The 17,823-nt window shown below is 36.5% G+C and overlaps 1 protein-coding gene across 1 annotated transcript in view; it reads left to right on the top strand.

Annotated features, from left to right (window-relative positions):
* The window catches only part of LOC125238198 (ABC transporter G family member 20-like), a 159,500-nt gene extending 142,758 nt beyond the window's left edge, over nt 1–16,742 (top strand). Inside the window, exons 15-18 of the mRNA XM_048145470.1 lie at nt 1,951–2,048; nt 6,536–6,703; nt 12,827–13,019; nt 15,635–16,742. Coding sequence (XP_048001427.1) covers nt 1,951–2,048; nt 6,536–6,703; nt 12,827–13,019; nt 15,635–16,742 — 1,567 coding nt within the window. The remainder of the gene's footprint in view (nt 1–1,950; nt 2,049–6,535; nt 6,704–12,826; nt 13,020–15,634) is intronic.
* The last annotated feature ends 1,081 nt before the right edge of the window (nt 16,743–17,823 follow it).

The following is a 17,823-nucleotide window of genomic DNA, read 5'->3' as shown; positions in this document are numbered from 1 at the left end:
ATCTCAATAAAAATGACATATAAAATATTAAAAAAAATATTTTATAAGTCGAACACGCAATGACGTCCGAGGTTTTGATTTTTTTAGAAAAGGTTTTTTATACCTTTTTAGAGAGATTAACTACATAATAATAACTATATTATGTTCCAAAACACCTTATTTATCACCTCTATAACTGACGCAACCTCTATTCTAACCTCTGTTAGTGATACCCTCTGTAAGTGAGACAGACATTTTATTATACCTGTCTAACTGAGACCCTTTATAAGTGACACAAATTCTTTCGCCCTTGAAGTCTTACTTATCCAGGTTTCACTGTAATAAAAACTAGACAATTTATTGTCAAGTCTACGTGGATTTTTGTAGTATAATTATCTGAATGAACCCAAAATAAGCATTTTCCTAACAAAACAGCCGTGGGTGTATCAAAATATCAAAGTCACGTCCAACTAAATTCAATGCCGTATAAATAGAAATGTCTGAAACTCAGAGCATAAAATACTAGAGAGCGGAGAACCCGTCGGAGTCGCAGTTGTCGTGGTGTGCGTGCGTGATTCGCATTCGTTCGCATGTACACAGTTGACCACCCCACTTTTTTTTTATTTGGAATTTTTTATGTGGTTTCCGTCACAGTAATCGCGAGCTCTTTCAATCTTGATAAGAGAAAAAAACCGGCCAAGAGTGTGTCGGGCCACGCTCAGTGTAGGGTTCCGTAGTTTTTCGTATTTTTCTCAAAAACTACTGAACCTATCAAGTTCAAAACAATTTTCCTAGAAAGTCTTTATAAAGTTCTACTTTTGTGATTTTTTTCATAATTTTTAAACATAATTATGGTTCAAAAGTTAGGACTTGGGACATTTCTTTTCTCGTATCAGGATCGAAAGACCTCGCGATTCTGAGTATGCACCGCGTAAAAAATACCCATGCTACAAAAAAGTGGGTGGACAATTTTGAAAAAAAATGGCCCATTTATTACTAATCTCACGGCATGCCCGATCTCCTTCCTTCCTATGTCTGTGGTTTGAAAGTTTCTAATTCGTTCTAATTGTTGTAAAACTTTATTATGATTGAAATAATTATTGAATCAGTGGAAATATTCTTTTAGTTCTTGTAAATGGAAACTTAATTTGTGATTATAATGAACAGTGACACGATTTTGTTTAGCCACCGCCATGTTGTAGATTTCTAATAATTTTATTGACACTAATTTATTTTAGTTTTTGAAAACAAAATATTACAGACGTTTAAAGTCAGTGAATGTCATCGATGTAAACAAGAAAAAAATGTGTTGTTTTTATAGATAGCTAGCGTTTGCCCGCGGTTTCGCTCGCGCTAAATTAGAAAAAAAAATGCGGAATACTCCATACAAACCTCTACTTCCTATTTTAGGGAAGTGGGGGGTTAGAAAGGGACAAAACGTAGCCTATGTCACTCCCATCCCTTCAACTATCTCCACTTAAAAAATCAGGTCAATTCGTCGCTCCGTTTTGCCGTGAAAGACGGACAAACAAACAGACACATACACTTTCCCATTTTTAATATGAGTATGGATTTAGATGCCACCAAAATGCTAGAGAATATTTTTGATGATACAACAAAAAATAAAAGATTATAATAAGACTTCTTGAAAATTTAAAGGAATAGATAGAGTTGATTTTCTTTTGTTTGGAAACGAAACAAAACATAAGAAACGTATTTTAATTCCAGCTGTTTTTTTTTGTTTTAAATTTCGTCGAACTAAAAAAGTATCATCATCCTCCTTGCGTTATCCCGGCATTTGCCACGGCTCATGGGAGCCTGGAGTCCGCTCTGACAACTGTCAGAGCGAACTAAAAAAGTATATCGTGTAAAAATTATGTAAAAATTACTGAACTTGGCTAAGTTTGAGTTCTCTTCAATATTATTTTGTTTTGAATGAATTTTCTTCAATATTATTTTGTTTTGTTCTAGAATTGTGTTCTTCTTGGCCGTTGCCTTGACAACGAGCTCTATGTTGGCTGAGAGGAACGAAGGCATTTTGGAGAGGTCTCTGGTTTCCGGAATCACAGGTAATTACTTTTAGTCTATTTTTAAATTGCACTTACGTGAAGACATTTCTCGACCTTCCTTATTAAAATTTCGCTACTAACTGCAAGTTCAGAAGAATCTTCCACTTTTCACGATCCTGGGCGACTGCTTCCAAACCCTTCCAGCCTAGTCCACTTGCGCCAGCCTCCTTCTCCACTGACCCACGTGGTACAAGGCCGCCCCGACCGTCTACTGCCAGGTGATTGCCAGCAGAGACCCTGCTTGGACAGGTGGTTGTCTGCTCTGCGTAACACGTCCTATCCATCGCCACTTCCGTGCGCGTATTTCCTGGCCTATGGGTATGGGCCTGGCGTATAGTCTCGTCATCTGCCATAATCAAATTTATAACCAATTATTTTAATTAGAATAAACCTCAATATTAAATCCTTGGTTGCAATCACAATAAATGTTATGCTATCAGATTAGATTGTAATGTTTGATTAATTTAAATTGAAAATTGGGATCAAACGTTAAATTTTCTTGTTTGTTTAATTATTCAGTGACGATTTATTCAGAGGACGGGTTTAATGTAAAACGATTAATAAGTGAATGTGATTTAACTTTGCTTTTTGCAAACTTGTATTTATAAAATAAATAAATAAAATAAAAAGTCATTTATTGTCGCAAATAATTTTAAGGTACAATTACTTAAGTATTTATTTCTATCATGCAACTAAGAGTAAGCTACGCTATGATACAGTACAATCATGTCTATATTCTATATTAGCTATGATCACAACTTTGAGGACTAAAATAACTAAGTAACTACCAACAGTTAAATATAGGTGCGACAATAGGCTCGAGACTCAGCTTGTGCCGCGAGTCTAGTGACTGCACAGTTTTTCAGCCCGTACCTATTTCTTTGAGTATATGAAAAAAGAATTGCTAGCTATCAGGGGTAATGACTTCTTTAACATTTGAATTGCTGCTCACAGGAGTTAAAATAACAATTTATAATAGGTACTAATAGCAATTTAATTTTTTTTTTTCTTAATTTATTTTTTTATATTGCATTACTTAGTATTTCACATAAAACAAATCAAAGAACTGATCTATAACTTATTGAAACATGGACACACATAGTAATAATATTTATGTAAGGGTATAAACAATTTTAATTTGCTGTAACATGCGCTTATCCAATTATATTTTCAAACATTGTAGTTCGTAGTGCATCTACATATATAATTCGTATTTTAGTCGATTCTTATCTAACAATTTGTTGTCTCTTTGAGTGGTTTTGACACGACCATTATTAGACCCGTCGCAATGAGGAGGCACACTCAAAGGTTACGATAGATGGCGCCACCCTACTAGACCATTGCACTTGCATTGCACAGATAAAGAATTTCATACGTGAGAGGAGATGATATATTTTTTCGCCCGCCGAGTTTTCGTGAACGCCCAACAGCTTACCGTTTCATCGAGCATTGCTGCGTGATTATCATTTCGGAATCAACAAACAAACGATGTTTAGATAATCAGAGTTCGTATCAAAATAATATCAAGACGGTTACGAGTTTTAACATCCGAATCGGACTCAATATCAATTATTTATACAGTGTAGCATGTAATAAATCACAAAACGGTAGGCTCCAAAATTGTATTGTTCATAAACATGCAAAATACGATGAAATATGTGTCTCACACGCTTACATAATAGAATCGTTGCCATTTCATACGTCAAATAGATATATCAATCAATAATACTTTTTTCTATCTGTCGACTGTAATCTGTCAATTAGGACACCACAGACTAAACTATAAGTGCTAACTTTTCAGTGTTGGATACTCTATGGTAGTTCCGACTCAATTATAATAAGCTCATTATAGTTGACTTTAGTTAACTGTAATAATTTCAAAAATAGAACTTCATACAATTTCTATACTAATTTGTAATACCTGGCAAATTTTCCTGCATCTGAAACACATTTTTTTTATCTGTCGCGTTATCGGCCAATCAGAGACGGTTATTACAAACAATTGGTTGCTAGGTAATTCAATGTTGATACAAGTCAACGGTGAACGACTCTATTAACATTAATTTTAACTTACATGAATGATGATATTTCCGTCCATTGATGATGAAGATAATGACTCGTAGAAAAAGTATTGTATACAATACTGATATAATTAAGCTTTTCACTCTCGTACAGTACTATTAGGCCACTCAGCAAGCTTCGTGGCCTAAACATGGTACTCGACTGAAAAGCTTTGTATTATATCACGATTGTATAAAATACTATATTTACATTAACATAATTTACATAATTATATTAGAAACTAAGACTAAACTTAAAAGTTAGCTAAAGTCTAAAATAGGCCCTTGAGGCATTGTACCAAGGATACTGGCGACATTTCCTCGCTGTATCGCAATGCTGATACGTTCTGCGAGGAAGTCGCCAGCTCTTTGGTCACCAGTTACCTCAACCAGACGCTTCGCGATTTCTGTGAACAACTTGTTCGCGCTGGGACCCTAGTAAAAGTTATAAACAAGCGAGGCAGAAAAATGGCTTTTCTCGAAAAATACGCATGTTTGGACTTGTAACTCAATTTTCATAAATTTTGCCTTACTTGTTCTTTCTCCTTTCCCTAAAATAGCGTTACAATTGAATAAAAATTGTGTCCCAAAACTACGTTCTTGTTTCCTTTTATGTGCCACCAAATATTTAAACTAAATGTTTGTTATAAATATTTTATTTAGATTGTGTTATGTTATTTACACCAATAATATGTATTATTATTCATACGCAGACTCATCTATGATAAATAAAATTGTATGATAAATTTAATAAAACCTAGGGGGTTTAAACAACAATATGGGATATATGAGATACCGGTGTCCGTGAGGCAATCCCAATTTGTAGCAGCACTCAAGAATAACCTTAAAAAACTATGGCTTTCCGACACTTAATTTTTTTTTATTTTATCGGATTGTTTTTTTTTCTTTTCTCTCTTTTTCTTTTTCTTAAATTTTTATCTATTTTTTTTAATTGTCGTCTTGCTTTGTGGTTCGAATTAATATCCATATACTTTTTGGTCTAAGTACCTATATAAATATATATTTTATGAGTATTTGTTTATTTATTATTATATATGTATATATTGGTGTATTAATGTAATTGTATATGTATATATTTGTTACCATGTGTATACAAAATTTGCATTTAATTCTTTTAGTGGTTGTACATTTTTGAATTCGTCACTCATCGTTAATTCGCTTCTACTCATTTCCTCAAAGGTTGACTGGAAGAGATCCCATTAAGGGATAAGTCCGCCTACATTGTATATTACTGACTCTGTAACTGTGTCTCTTTTGTTTCCTTTATGTACAATAAAGCTTATACATACATACAATAAATATGTAGGGTAAATGTAATGGGTACATAGAAAACATCCTGACTCAGAAGCAAATACATAAATGTGCTTATTTCACAAATAAATACTCTTACCGGGATTCGAACCCAGGATGATCAGCTTAGTAAGTAGGGTTTCCATAACAGTAGGTATATAATTTGAAACTGTTTTCTACCATTCATTAAATTTTATAGAGGTTTATTTTATATTTATGAATTAGGTTAAGGCCTATATCGTAAATTTCAATAACCACAGTTTACTATAAGTAAGTAAGTAAAAGTAACGGCACATTTTATATTAAACGTTACTACCTAAATTGTCCCATTTTGTAAAATATACGACTCTGAGAGATTTAGTTAAGCTCTTAAAGAAAAAACAATGATATATCTCCTCAATAAGAGTTTTGAATGATTCACGGTTATTTTCATTAGACTTATATTGACCGGGATATAGACTGTGATTACCTTTTTGATTTTTGTCGAGCTTCCGATATGTCGACGCAGTTACATGCATCATGATCACGAAAGACAAACAATTCTACGGGAAACAATTGTCGAGAGCTCGACAAAAATCAAAAAGGTAATCCCGGTCAATAGAAGTTTATATCTACCTCTAGGTATTGCCCACCTGAATACTCTGGCGTAATCTTTCATCAACTTAGCACACGCGATTTAATCCCTTATTCATCAAGGTTCAAATACCAAAATAGCATAAAACATACAATAAATAAGTCCTTTTGTTTTTAAGCTAAAGTATAAACTATCGGAGACATAGTTTTGAAGTTGGTGGAAGTAGTCGCTCGGAAAAGCGAATTTGTGGGAACTTTTGTTTATCTTTGGAGAGAAATGGAGGTTTACTGTCCTATTACTGGACTGTCTCAAACTTTAGTATAAATCAAAAAATGTTTTATATTTTCTCGTGCGCTATTCTATACGTCGCACTAGATGTAGGTATATTATGGTTTCGCGCGCTTCGAAATTACAGTATCAAAAGTAGTTTTTTTAGACAACAACGTCAATTTTAACAGTCATTTTCCATCCATATCTTGAGCTATTTTTGACAAGTTGAGTTTATGTACGTATTGCCATTAAAAATTGTACCTTGTCAACAGGCACAGAGATCCTTTTCTCGCACGTCTGCGTCCAGATGTTCATGATGATGACCCAAGCTGCCGTCGTGCTGTTCATCGGCTTTGTATTCTTCGACCTCACTAACAACGGACCTCTTGGCTGGATCATTCTTCTAACAGTACTCAACGGGTTCTGCGGAATGACTTTCGGTATGTATAATTTGTATAACGCACCATCTGCATGCAGTGTGTGCGTCCAGTTACTCCAGATGATGTTGGTGACCCAATCTTCATCGGCTTTGTATTCTTCGACCTTACCAACAATGGACCTCTTGGCTGGATCATACTGCTCACAGTACTAAACGGGTTCTGCGGTATGACTTTCGGTATGAGTAATGCTCCATCATTCTTGCCAACTTAAGGCCAGAAATGCACCTCTAACCCTTCTGGTGTTGGTGTCCATGGGCGGTGGTTATTTCTTGCCATCGTGCGACCTGTCTGCTTGCTTGCCTCGTGTTTAAAAAAAAAACTGAACTCTAGAACATGATTTTAACCCAAAATTGCTTATCATGTACAAGAACGGCACGTGTAGCTAATTATGTATCTCAGTTACAGATTAATGTCGGCTTGCCTTCTAATGAGGAGTGGCCCTATTAGGATGTTTACCTATTGGCTCCTACCATAGTACGGGAGTCTGTTTGGTTGTTTTCTTATTATGTAGACCCACAACTTTAGACATCGGTACAATACCAACCTTACAAACCAGGCGGTTTAGCATAAGTTATCGCGCGCGAGTCCATACTAGAGCGCTAGTTGTGCTAGACCGCCAGTTCTTTAAAGAACCCCTAAGTGTGTGGTAATATACGAGTAGAAAATAAAATCTCTGTAATAAATATAAAAAGGCCATGATTCCTTCGAATAGACCCATTCAGAGAGGAAGATATATGTTCTCCTTTACGATCACAATACTAGAAGATATTGCAATATTACGTGTTGAGGACCTACTATTGCGTCTTGTGTAGTAAAATGCAGTTACCTATTGCAATACACGGTTTAACGAGAAAATTCTTTTGGCACCTACAATTAAGGTATGCTACAATATCTGTCTGGCTCAGCAGTGAGAAAAAAGTTTAAAACGACATCAGAAAACAGAATAAATGGTATAAAGATAGTTCACTTTTTTTCTCCTATTAGGATTGAAAAAGCTCGCGATTCTGAGTGGAAACCACATAATTGTCGCCAGTGATATTTCCGGACCGATACGACCTTCAAACCTTCAAGAATAGAGCGTACACCCATCTCAAAGGCCGGCAACGCACCTCCAACACTTACCATCATGCGACCTGTCTGCTCTTTTGCCTCCTTTTTTTTTTTTAATTAGCCTCTTTTGTGTCCCACTGCTGGGCAAAGGCCTCCCCTCGCTTTCTCCACTCGACCCTGTTGTTGGCATTTTCCCACCATTTTGGGTAGAATGCGTCCAGGTCGTCCCGCCATCTCCTTTTTGGTCTGCCTGCACCCCGGCCTGCCCCGTCTATGGTGTTTCGCGGGTCCCAGTCTGTAAATATTTGCATTTACATGCGGCAGACATGTCCAGCCCAGTCCCACTTTAGCTTAGCGGTCTTGACGCCCACGTCTACAACTCCGGTTCTGGAGCGTAGTTCCGTGTTTTTGATGCGGTCAGTTCTACGAACACCTAATATACTACGCTACGTTTCAACTTTAGAGCCTCAGTTAATGACCAAGTTTGTGCCCCGTAAGTCATGATAGGCAGGATGCACATGTCAAGGAGTTTGCGCTTAAGACACAGAGGAAGGTCACCCTTCATTAGCGCTTTCATGGACCAGAAGCTCTTCCAGGCATTCTTGATACGTCTATCGATTTCGACAGGCAGCCTGTTTTCGAAGGATGCTATCTGGCCCAAGTAAACATACTCCTTGACGTATTGTATATTTGCCTCCTATCCTATAAAAAAAATAAAAAAATAATAATAAATTCTAAATCCAAAAAAAAGTGGGGTGGACGACTTTGAAAAAAAAAATGGCCCAAGTGCACCATCTTTAAATTTGTTTGAAAACGTAGCTATCATTGCTACCTCAGTCTCCTCAATTTTTTCCTCCTATTTCTGCCACCGGCTCACCCGGTTTTTCCTTCATAATCAAGGCCTTTTTCCGCTTGAAAAACTGTGCCTTACTTATTTATAAAGCAGCGGAAAACCTATAGAAAACTCGTGTCGCTTACGTCGTTTTTGGACTTTAGTGAAAATATAAGAAGCTGAAGTTTATTGTGTTCAGAAAATAGTGTTTTGTTTTTTCTTTGACAAGATGTTTAAAAGATAGACGTTGAGATGATCTAAGAATATAAAGTAACAAAGATACTGAATATCTTATTATGCCACAAGGAAAATAACTATTTGGCTGATTTTTAGGGTTCCGTAGTCAACTAGGAACCCTTATAGTTTCTCCATGTCTGTCCATCCGTCCGTCCGTCCATCCGTCCGTCCGTCCGTCCGTCCGCGGATAATCTCAGTAACCGTTAGCACTAGAAAGCTAAAATTTGGTACCAATATGTATATTAATCACGCCAACAAAGTGCAAAAATAAAAAATGGAAAAAAACGTTTTATTAGGGTACCCCCTAGGGGGCTGATATTTTTTTTTATTCCAACCCCAACGTGTGATATATTGTTGGATAGGTAATAAAAAATTAATAAGGGTTTACTAAGATCGTTTTTTGATAATATTAATATTCTCGGAAATAATCGCTCCTAAAGGAAAAAAAAGTGCGTCCCCCCCCCTCTAACTTTTGAACCATATGTTTAAAATATGAAAAAAAAAACACAAAAGTAGAACTTTATAAATACTTTCTAGGAAAATTGTTTTGAACTTGATAGGTTCAGTAGTTTTTGAGAAAAATACGGAAAACTACGGAACCCTACACTGAGCGTGGCCCGACACGCGACACGCTCTTGGCCGGTTTTTTAAATAAAATATAGAATAAATTCGTTTACGCAACTATCGGAACAAATCAAATTATAAGACGCAGTCTTACAAAGATATGCCATAGAAGAGAAATTTCGATGGCTCTGTGACGGGGTGGCCTAGGGGTTCATGGCGTTAGCCCGGATTGCTAAAGACGCTGGTTCGACCATCGCTACTGGTGGTGTCCGTCATTTTTTCTGTAATATAATATATGACATCTTATTTCGATTTTTAATTAATTCGTTTATTTGGATTTATTACTTAATTTGAATGCTAGTATTATTTGTCTCAATCTAAACAAAAGATAATTATATCAGTATGATTAATTACTGGTTCGGGACTTTTTGGTGTGTTGTGCGTTGTTTCCTGTAGCACTCAATACAGGTAGGAATGGTAGTATAATTTTTCAGTAGGAACTTGAAAATCAAATAAAGTACATTTTGGATATACCCACGGAATAGCTAGCAGGCCTGATATTATAACTGTATACATTATACGCCCGTATGGAATCTACACGCTGTATATTTTGTCACTTACAAAAAGCAAAAAGATGATTCAATTTCGATTATGAATAGGCCTCCATTCATCCATTATAATTATTGATATTACCTCTCATTAATTGCCATTACAGCTATTGACTCATTTCAAAGTGGCCTTATAATTCAATGTATCGGACGTGACGAGCCTACTAATAAGTTTAATGAATCTATCATTTGAAAATTTGAGCCATTTGCCGCATTTGAAAATACGCATTTTATAGGCAAACCGACCAATTTCCTAAAACAAGTTACTCACACAAAGGAAGCCTGTTTAGTTGACTAACGCACATATAGGCACTAGAGAGTGTGAATGAAAGAAGACGCTCGCTATTTAACAGTTTTTGCTACGGGGCCGCAGGAAGAGGTTGTGTCATACTGACGCGTGACGCTAAACCTAAGTGAACTCCAATCTCATTTAGTAGTTTACGTAATAATTATGGCAAATAGGTGAAAGTTATGCATTTTAAATTATTGTTTATAGTTTTCTACATGACTTCTGAGTACTTTTTACGTATTGTTTAGCCTGGAAATGTGTTTAAAGTGGAAATTAAAAGACAGCGGTGAAAGGCGCCATTTTGTGAGTAGATTCTTTTACTGTGGTACCACAGTAATAGTTTAAGTAGTGATATTAGTTCTTTATGCTTCATTTTAAGTATATGTGATCAGTTATATAATGTCTTACAGTTGTTTCAATCTTGATCTATTCACGCTATTAAAGAACTATTTACGCGGTATGGAAAATATTCTACAAAACCTTAATTTTTAGCAAAAACTTCATTACTGATTTCGTAGTTTCTATGAAAACCGTTAATTTGTCAATTTTTTTTTACATTGAGATAAAGTCTGATGTTTACTTACCAGTTATGTTAACTTCGTTTTAATATAAGGTCGCAATATTTTATTTTGATTTGTAATGAAAATACATCGGTATGACATTGTTTTTATTGGTCGGAATTAGATTTTATAATACTCCAATTTATGCCTATTGCCGATGGTACGATCAGATAACCCTCGGTAATAGAATATATAATAATCTATTACCGATCCATGCAATATTTGTTTGGGTCGGTAATAGGTTCCTATAGAAGTATCTATTACCGAGCGACATATTAGTCTTGTATCAAAATATGACATTTAGTGTACCGTAAGTACAGATGTCTAAGGTGAAACTGAGTCTTCTGTGGGTATTCATAAAGGAGGACAGTATAGGTGTATGTATTTGTCATAATTTGTATATTCAACCGTCGGTATTAAGCTCCGAATTTTGAGATGGGTTTCTATTTACCGATGGCAAAAAAACACTCATTCATACCCTCGGTAATGAAATGTCAATTCGCGTTAATAGAACCGCAACCTGTTCATTACCACGGTAATAGAAAATTTAGGTATGTTGGCTTCAATAATTATTTTATGACATATAATAAACGAAAATGATCCAAAAACTCTTCAAAACTAATAGTTCAATAAATACTCTTCCATAAAAAAAATATTTGTGGTCGTTAATGAGCTTTGATACCCTTAATTTTTTGGAATCTTTTGAAATCTTCCTTAAGTACCACGTTAATAGGCGCCATTACCTTACTTAAAACTAAAATAAATACGATCTTCAAACCTTCAAGAAAAGAGTATACATAACACTTGGTGTTTCGGGTGTCCAGTGGTCTCTTACCATCAGACGACCTTTTTTAGGGTTCCATAGTCAACTAGGAACCCTTATAGTTTCGCCATGTCTGTCTGTCCGTCCGTCCGTCCGTCCGTCCGCGGATGATCTCAGTAACCGTTAGCACTATAAAGCTGAAATTTGGTACCAATATGTATATCAATCACGCCAACAAAGTGCAAAAATAAAAAATGGAAAAAAATGTTTTATTAGGGTACCCCCTACATGTAAAGTGGGGGCTGATTTTTTTTTTTCATTCCAACCCCAACGTGTGATATATTGTTAGATAGGTATTAAAAAATGAATAAGGGTTTACTAAGATCGTTTTTTGATAATATTAATATTTTCTGAAATAATCGCTCCTAAAAGAAAAAAAAGTGCGTCCCCCCCTCTAACTTTTGAACCAAATGTTTAAAAAATATGACAAAAATCACAAAAGTAGAACTTTATAAATACTTTGTAGGAAAATTGTTTTGAACTTGATAGGTTCAGTAGTTTTTGAGAACAATACGGAAAACTACGGAACCCTACACTGAGCGTGGCCCGACACGCTCTTGGCCGGTTTTTTTTTTTCGGAGTGGGGAATGCTTTACGCACCGTCCCCCCAGCCACGGGAAGGCATTGATTTTTGATCCGGACGTAGGCATTTCTCTTTTGCTTGCAAATGAAGCGAAAACCGCGGTATGATTTCCTTGTCTCCTACAGTGCATAAAAATAAATTTGATATACATACGTTTTAACTCCCGACGCAAAATTGACGTGGTGTTATAAGTTGATGTGTGTGTGTGTTTGTCTGTGGCTCCGTAGCTTTCGAACTGATGAACCGATTCATTATTTTTTATTTGTTTGAAAGCTGAATTAGTCAGAAGTGTCGGGATTTTTTTCAAAATTAAATTTTTTTAGTACTTAATACCTGAATATCTTATACAAAACAACTATTAAGTAGTCATCCATACTAATATTATATAAATGGGAAAGTGAGTGTGTCTGTTTATTTGTCCGTCTTTCACTGCAAAACGGAGCGACGGAACAACGTGATTTTTTAGGTGGAGATACTTGAAGGAATAGAGAGTGACATAGGCTACTTTTTGTCTCTTTCTAACGCGAGCGAAGCGCGGGCAAAAGCTAGTTTTCTATAATTTTCATTATTGTTTCAGGTTTCTTCGTGTCCTGTCTGTGTGACACCGAGAGAACCGCCACTTTCATCGCCCTAGGGTCATTCCTGCCTATGATGTTGCTATGCGGCATCGTATGGCCTATTGAAGGTAAGCCATCAATTGTATGTCTTTCCCATCACGGAACAATGGTATTCCGGACCTTTGGGAGGCGTGCGCGGGGCCGAAGCCAACACGTAGAGGCCCTTTCGACAGTTTAATGAAATGTAAGGGGTACACCGAGCAGATGTTACCCTTGCCCGTATCATGGGACACACGCAGAGGCAACACCCGCCAGGGTGTAAGGACTATTTGAGAGTTAATGAAATCTAAAATGAACTGGTCTATTTTGATAAAAGTGATGGACTAAATACTGGGCTAGGTATGTATAAAAAACCGGACGCCTAATAAAATGGTATCCAATTTTATTTCCGACAGACGGCAATTTTATTTCATCATTATCATTATTATTATCATCCATTAACACTGAGAGATACTCCACGTTCATGGTTCTTGCTTATAAGATGTTGCTTTGCGGCGTCATGTGGCCTCTTAACGGTGAAATGATTTGAAATGTTTGTCAGACCACAGGTAAAAATAAAAAAGATGTTAAAATTAATACTTAGTCTCTCTTTTCCGCATTGTACCATCTCTATTGTACAATAATATTTTAATATTTAATGGATGAAATATAAAATTACTATGACATAGTAATTTTATATTTCATCCATTACATTTACATTGTGTCATCAACGTCATCGTCGAGTCGCCGATGGTAGACTATCTGAATTATTTTTGTGTATGATGCCGTTTGGCATCATAGCCTTTGGAAGGTAAATATTACATAGCTCTAACGTAATATTTTTTAACATAATAAAACACTCGTATCCACCTATTAGTTAATAAAACGTTTTTTTATAAGTATAATTTTGTAAACAATAGCAAAAGCAGCGAATAAAAGAATCCAACCTCTTTTAACGTTTAAACTCAGCTTTATAAATCGCTGCTCAATCTCAATTAATTTAGAATAGCTCTAGGGCGTTCCTGGAGATAGATCCATTCAACTAAATGTTTCCTTCCCTTTCTAATGCATCTTTGTAACAAACGATTAAATTAATCCAACCTCGAAAAGAATTGGATTAAACTTAGTTTAGCTTATTAAATCCCTACTCGATCTCAATTAATTTAGAATAGCTCTAGGGCGTTATGGGAGATACATTTATCAAACAATTGAATGTTTCTCTCTCCTTCTAATGCATCTAAGTGGCTGAGCAATGAAATAAAGCGATTATATAAATGAATCCAACCTCGAAAAAAATATATTTAAACTTCATTTGGCTTTCTAAATCTCAATTAATTTAGTACTAACTCTAGAGCTTTATTGGAGATACATCCTTATCCACTCAATTGAATGTTTCTCTTTCTAATGCATCTAAGTGCATCCATTTGTGCACTGTTTATTACTTCACACAATTTGCTCGCAGTGGAAATAAAATGTTCCAAACTAAAGGAAAATCACCCTTAAACTAGTGAAATACAGGATATATTGCTGTAAAATTGAGTTGTATGTGATGGTTTTACTTTTGTTCTATTGGCAACAGCATAGGTCTTGTTATAAATCTTGTTCGTTATGACCTCAATAGTCACTATGCAAAGTCTGAACCACACCCCGGACACTACTGGCGATCAAATATATGAAAGACGCGCTTTCCTAGCACACAGTCTAAGCTCATGTAGGTGAACGCCTACTATGCTTGTATGAGTGAAAAATGACAGGTCGACTGTTCGCGTTTTTGACAGGCGGTAACTGTGAGGTAACCGAACCGAGGGTGGGCACATTCAGCGGGGAGCGGGAGTGTCGATACTGTACGATAGTACTATTTATTATGTGGTCTGTATGGTCATTTTTATTTCAGTTTCACCGTGTAGATAGCAATAGGGAGAGATACGCTTACAAAATGTAAGCGTTTGAGCATTTGGCGATGTACAGTCAACCAATTAGAACCCTAGGCCTACAACCATGTCTAAATGGCAAGCAGTAAGAGATTTCTTACAATCTGATTTATAACGTCACTGTGACATAGTTCTACAGTTGCCTAGGGTTCCAATTGAATGTACCATAGCCTAAATCTAGATGGAGGCCAATACACAAAGTGCTTTGCCAAAACAATACCGGGCTTTAGAATTTGATTTATAAATAGTAAATAGTGATTAATTTCTTATAAAATGTTTGCGCTAAACACGCAGTGAAAGTGCCGACATGTGACGATAATAACAAAACTTCATACTCAGTGATATAACCAAAAATTACAAAGTGAAAAGTGACTTACATACCGTTACAATTTCAACACCCGTTTACACTTGTTGTTCCTAACCATCATTTCACAAACTTTGCGTACATTCGGTGAAATGCCCATGAGAACTGTTTAATCTACGTTATTCACAACTGAACACTTCACCACGTTACTTAAAACACTGTGATAATTCTAACAATACGTCAAAATCAGCTGTGTCATTCCCTATATTGATATCAGCGCCATCTATGCGCCGTCTTGTGAACTACCACTACTTGTAAACCACTAACCTGCTGTGTTAGAACAGTTCGATGTGCATCGATGTTGGCTCTGTCCGCTATTGACAACTCTGCCTAAACTCACTAGGTGGCACTACTGGTCTATTTTTTACACTATATATCAACGAATCGTAAACAAATAACTTAGTCAGAATGGAATGCGGAGCGCAATGTGAAAATGAAATAAAACCCACTGATGACGTATTTAGTTGTTGTTGTTGCCCAGGCATATACCATAGGCAATGCCTAAATATTGACAAAACGCAGTTTGACTCACTTCCACCTGAGTATACTAAAACATGGAAGTGTCCGTGCTGTATTAACATAACCACCCGCCGCCTGAGGAGCCACCCGGACACACCAGTACGCGAACATCAACTACCTGCGGGCAACCTGAGCCTGGACATGTCTCTTGACTGCAGCATGAGCGTTCCGAACACAGATATTACACAGAACAACAGCTTACTTAGGACGCCTCCAAATAGTCTCAGAAATAACACTGTGACATTAGATAGCATCAGCACCTTATTGGACCAAAAAATCCAAACTTCCGTCTCGGTGCTTATTGAGCAAAAACTAAATAATTCCTTCACGTCATTCGTGAACACCATTCGCAATGCCATTAAAGAAGACGTAAAGGCCATGGTTCGTGAAGAAGTTCGGACCGCAGTGATCGAGGTTGAAGCCAGATTCACAGCAACTACCGATTTCATCTGTGCGGAGCAGAAAACATACAGTGCTGAGATCGCGGATCAAAACGATAAAATCAAATCCCTCGAGCAGGAAAAACTTAAACTACAGGCAAGCCTCCGCTCTGTATCCACACGACTTTCTACTATGGAAAATATCTCCCGAAATTGCAACTTAGAATTACAGGCCGTACCTGAGAAAAAGAATGAAAATGTAATGCACTTGTTCAAGACTCTCTGCTCCACAATCAACATGTCGATAGCCGACAGCAACATCATCGCTTGTCGCCGAGTTGCTAAGATGGATACCAAGTCAAATAGACCACGAAATATTTTGGTATCACTTTCGTCTCCGTTCATAAGAGACTCGGTGCTGGCAATGGTCAGCCGCTACAACAAGTCGGCGAGAAATTCCACAGGGCCCGCGGATCAGCTCCTCAATAGTACGCACCTTGGAATCACTGGTGAGAGCCAACGGGTTTATGTAGTAGAACACCTGTCCCCAGAATGTAAAATGCTGTTTGCTGAAACCAGAAAAGCAGCGAAATCCAAACAGTATAAAATTGTCTGGACCAGATATGGAAAAATATATGTACGTAAAGACGAACATTCGGACGCTATTCACATCAAGGACTCTAGTTGTTTAAAAAAACTGTAGTGTTTAGTTATTAGTTTATAATAATGTTAGTTTTAGGCTGACTACACTTTGCAACTTATATTTTGAACCTATTAGTCTTGTTTAGAAATTTTAATTTACTACCAAAATGTCAATAGAATTAGAAGTAAGTTAAACGAGTTATATTTAAGTATTCTTAATTGCAATTACGACATACTTTGCTTTACGGAAACTAATTTAAACAACGGTGTATATGACGCCGAATTTCTTGATTCTCGGTACAATATCTTCCGCCGCGACCGCGAATCTACTACAATTCATAAAACTGAGGGAGGAGGGGTAGCAATTGCCATTAATAAGCGACTGTCAGCCGAGCGCATGTATGCATGGGAAAGCGAAATTGAAGATATCTGGGTTAGACTTGAAGTCGGCCACACCACCTTGATCATTTGCCTCTGTTACCTACCACCAGACCTCCAAATTGATAAACTTAAGCATTTCTATTCTAATGTCCAAAACAGACTACCGCAATTAAATACTGACTTCGAATTTATGCTCATTGGTGATTTTAATCTGCCTCACATCCAATGGACCAAGGTACCTAACTTTTCACACATGATAACATCTAGCTCTTCATATGATAGCAAAAGTGAATTTTTAATTGATACTATCTCCCTATTTAATCTTAAACAATATAATAATGTTCCTAATAAAAATAACCGGTTTTTGGATCTCGTATTATCCACTTTGGATAATGTTAACGTATACGGAGCTTCACCCTTAAGCCGACCAGATGACCATCACCCTTCTCTGCTTATAGACATTGATAATGTTTCCTCACCAGTTAAATCCATCACTGAAAAATTCCAGGCTAAACCAAATTTTAATAAATGCAATTATACTGAAATCAAGAGGGAGCTGGCTTTGGTTGACTGGGAGCGACTATTTTTGAATACCAGCGTGGATGCAGCTGTTCTGGTTTTCGAAGAAAAACTATACAATATCATCAAGAGACATACACCTCTCAAAAGAGCTAGGTCAGAAAAATATCCGTGTTGGTTCAGTCCTTTCTTAATTCGGTCATTAAAACAAAAGCTAAAGTATCATAGACGTTATAAAAAGT

Source organism: Leguminivora glycinivorella, chromosome 23, assembly GCF_023078275.1.
Source record: "Leguminivora glycinivorella isolate SPB_JAAS2020 chromosome 23, LegGlyc_1.1, whole genome shotgun sequence".
Lineage (NCBI taxonomy): Eukaryota > Metazoa > Arthropoda > Insecta > Lepidoptera > Tortricidae > Leguminivora > Leguminivora glycinivorella.
This window is presented reverse-complemented; position numbering and strand designations above follow the sequence as displayed.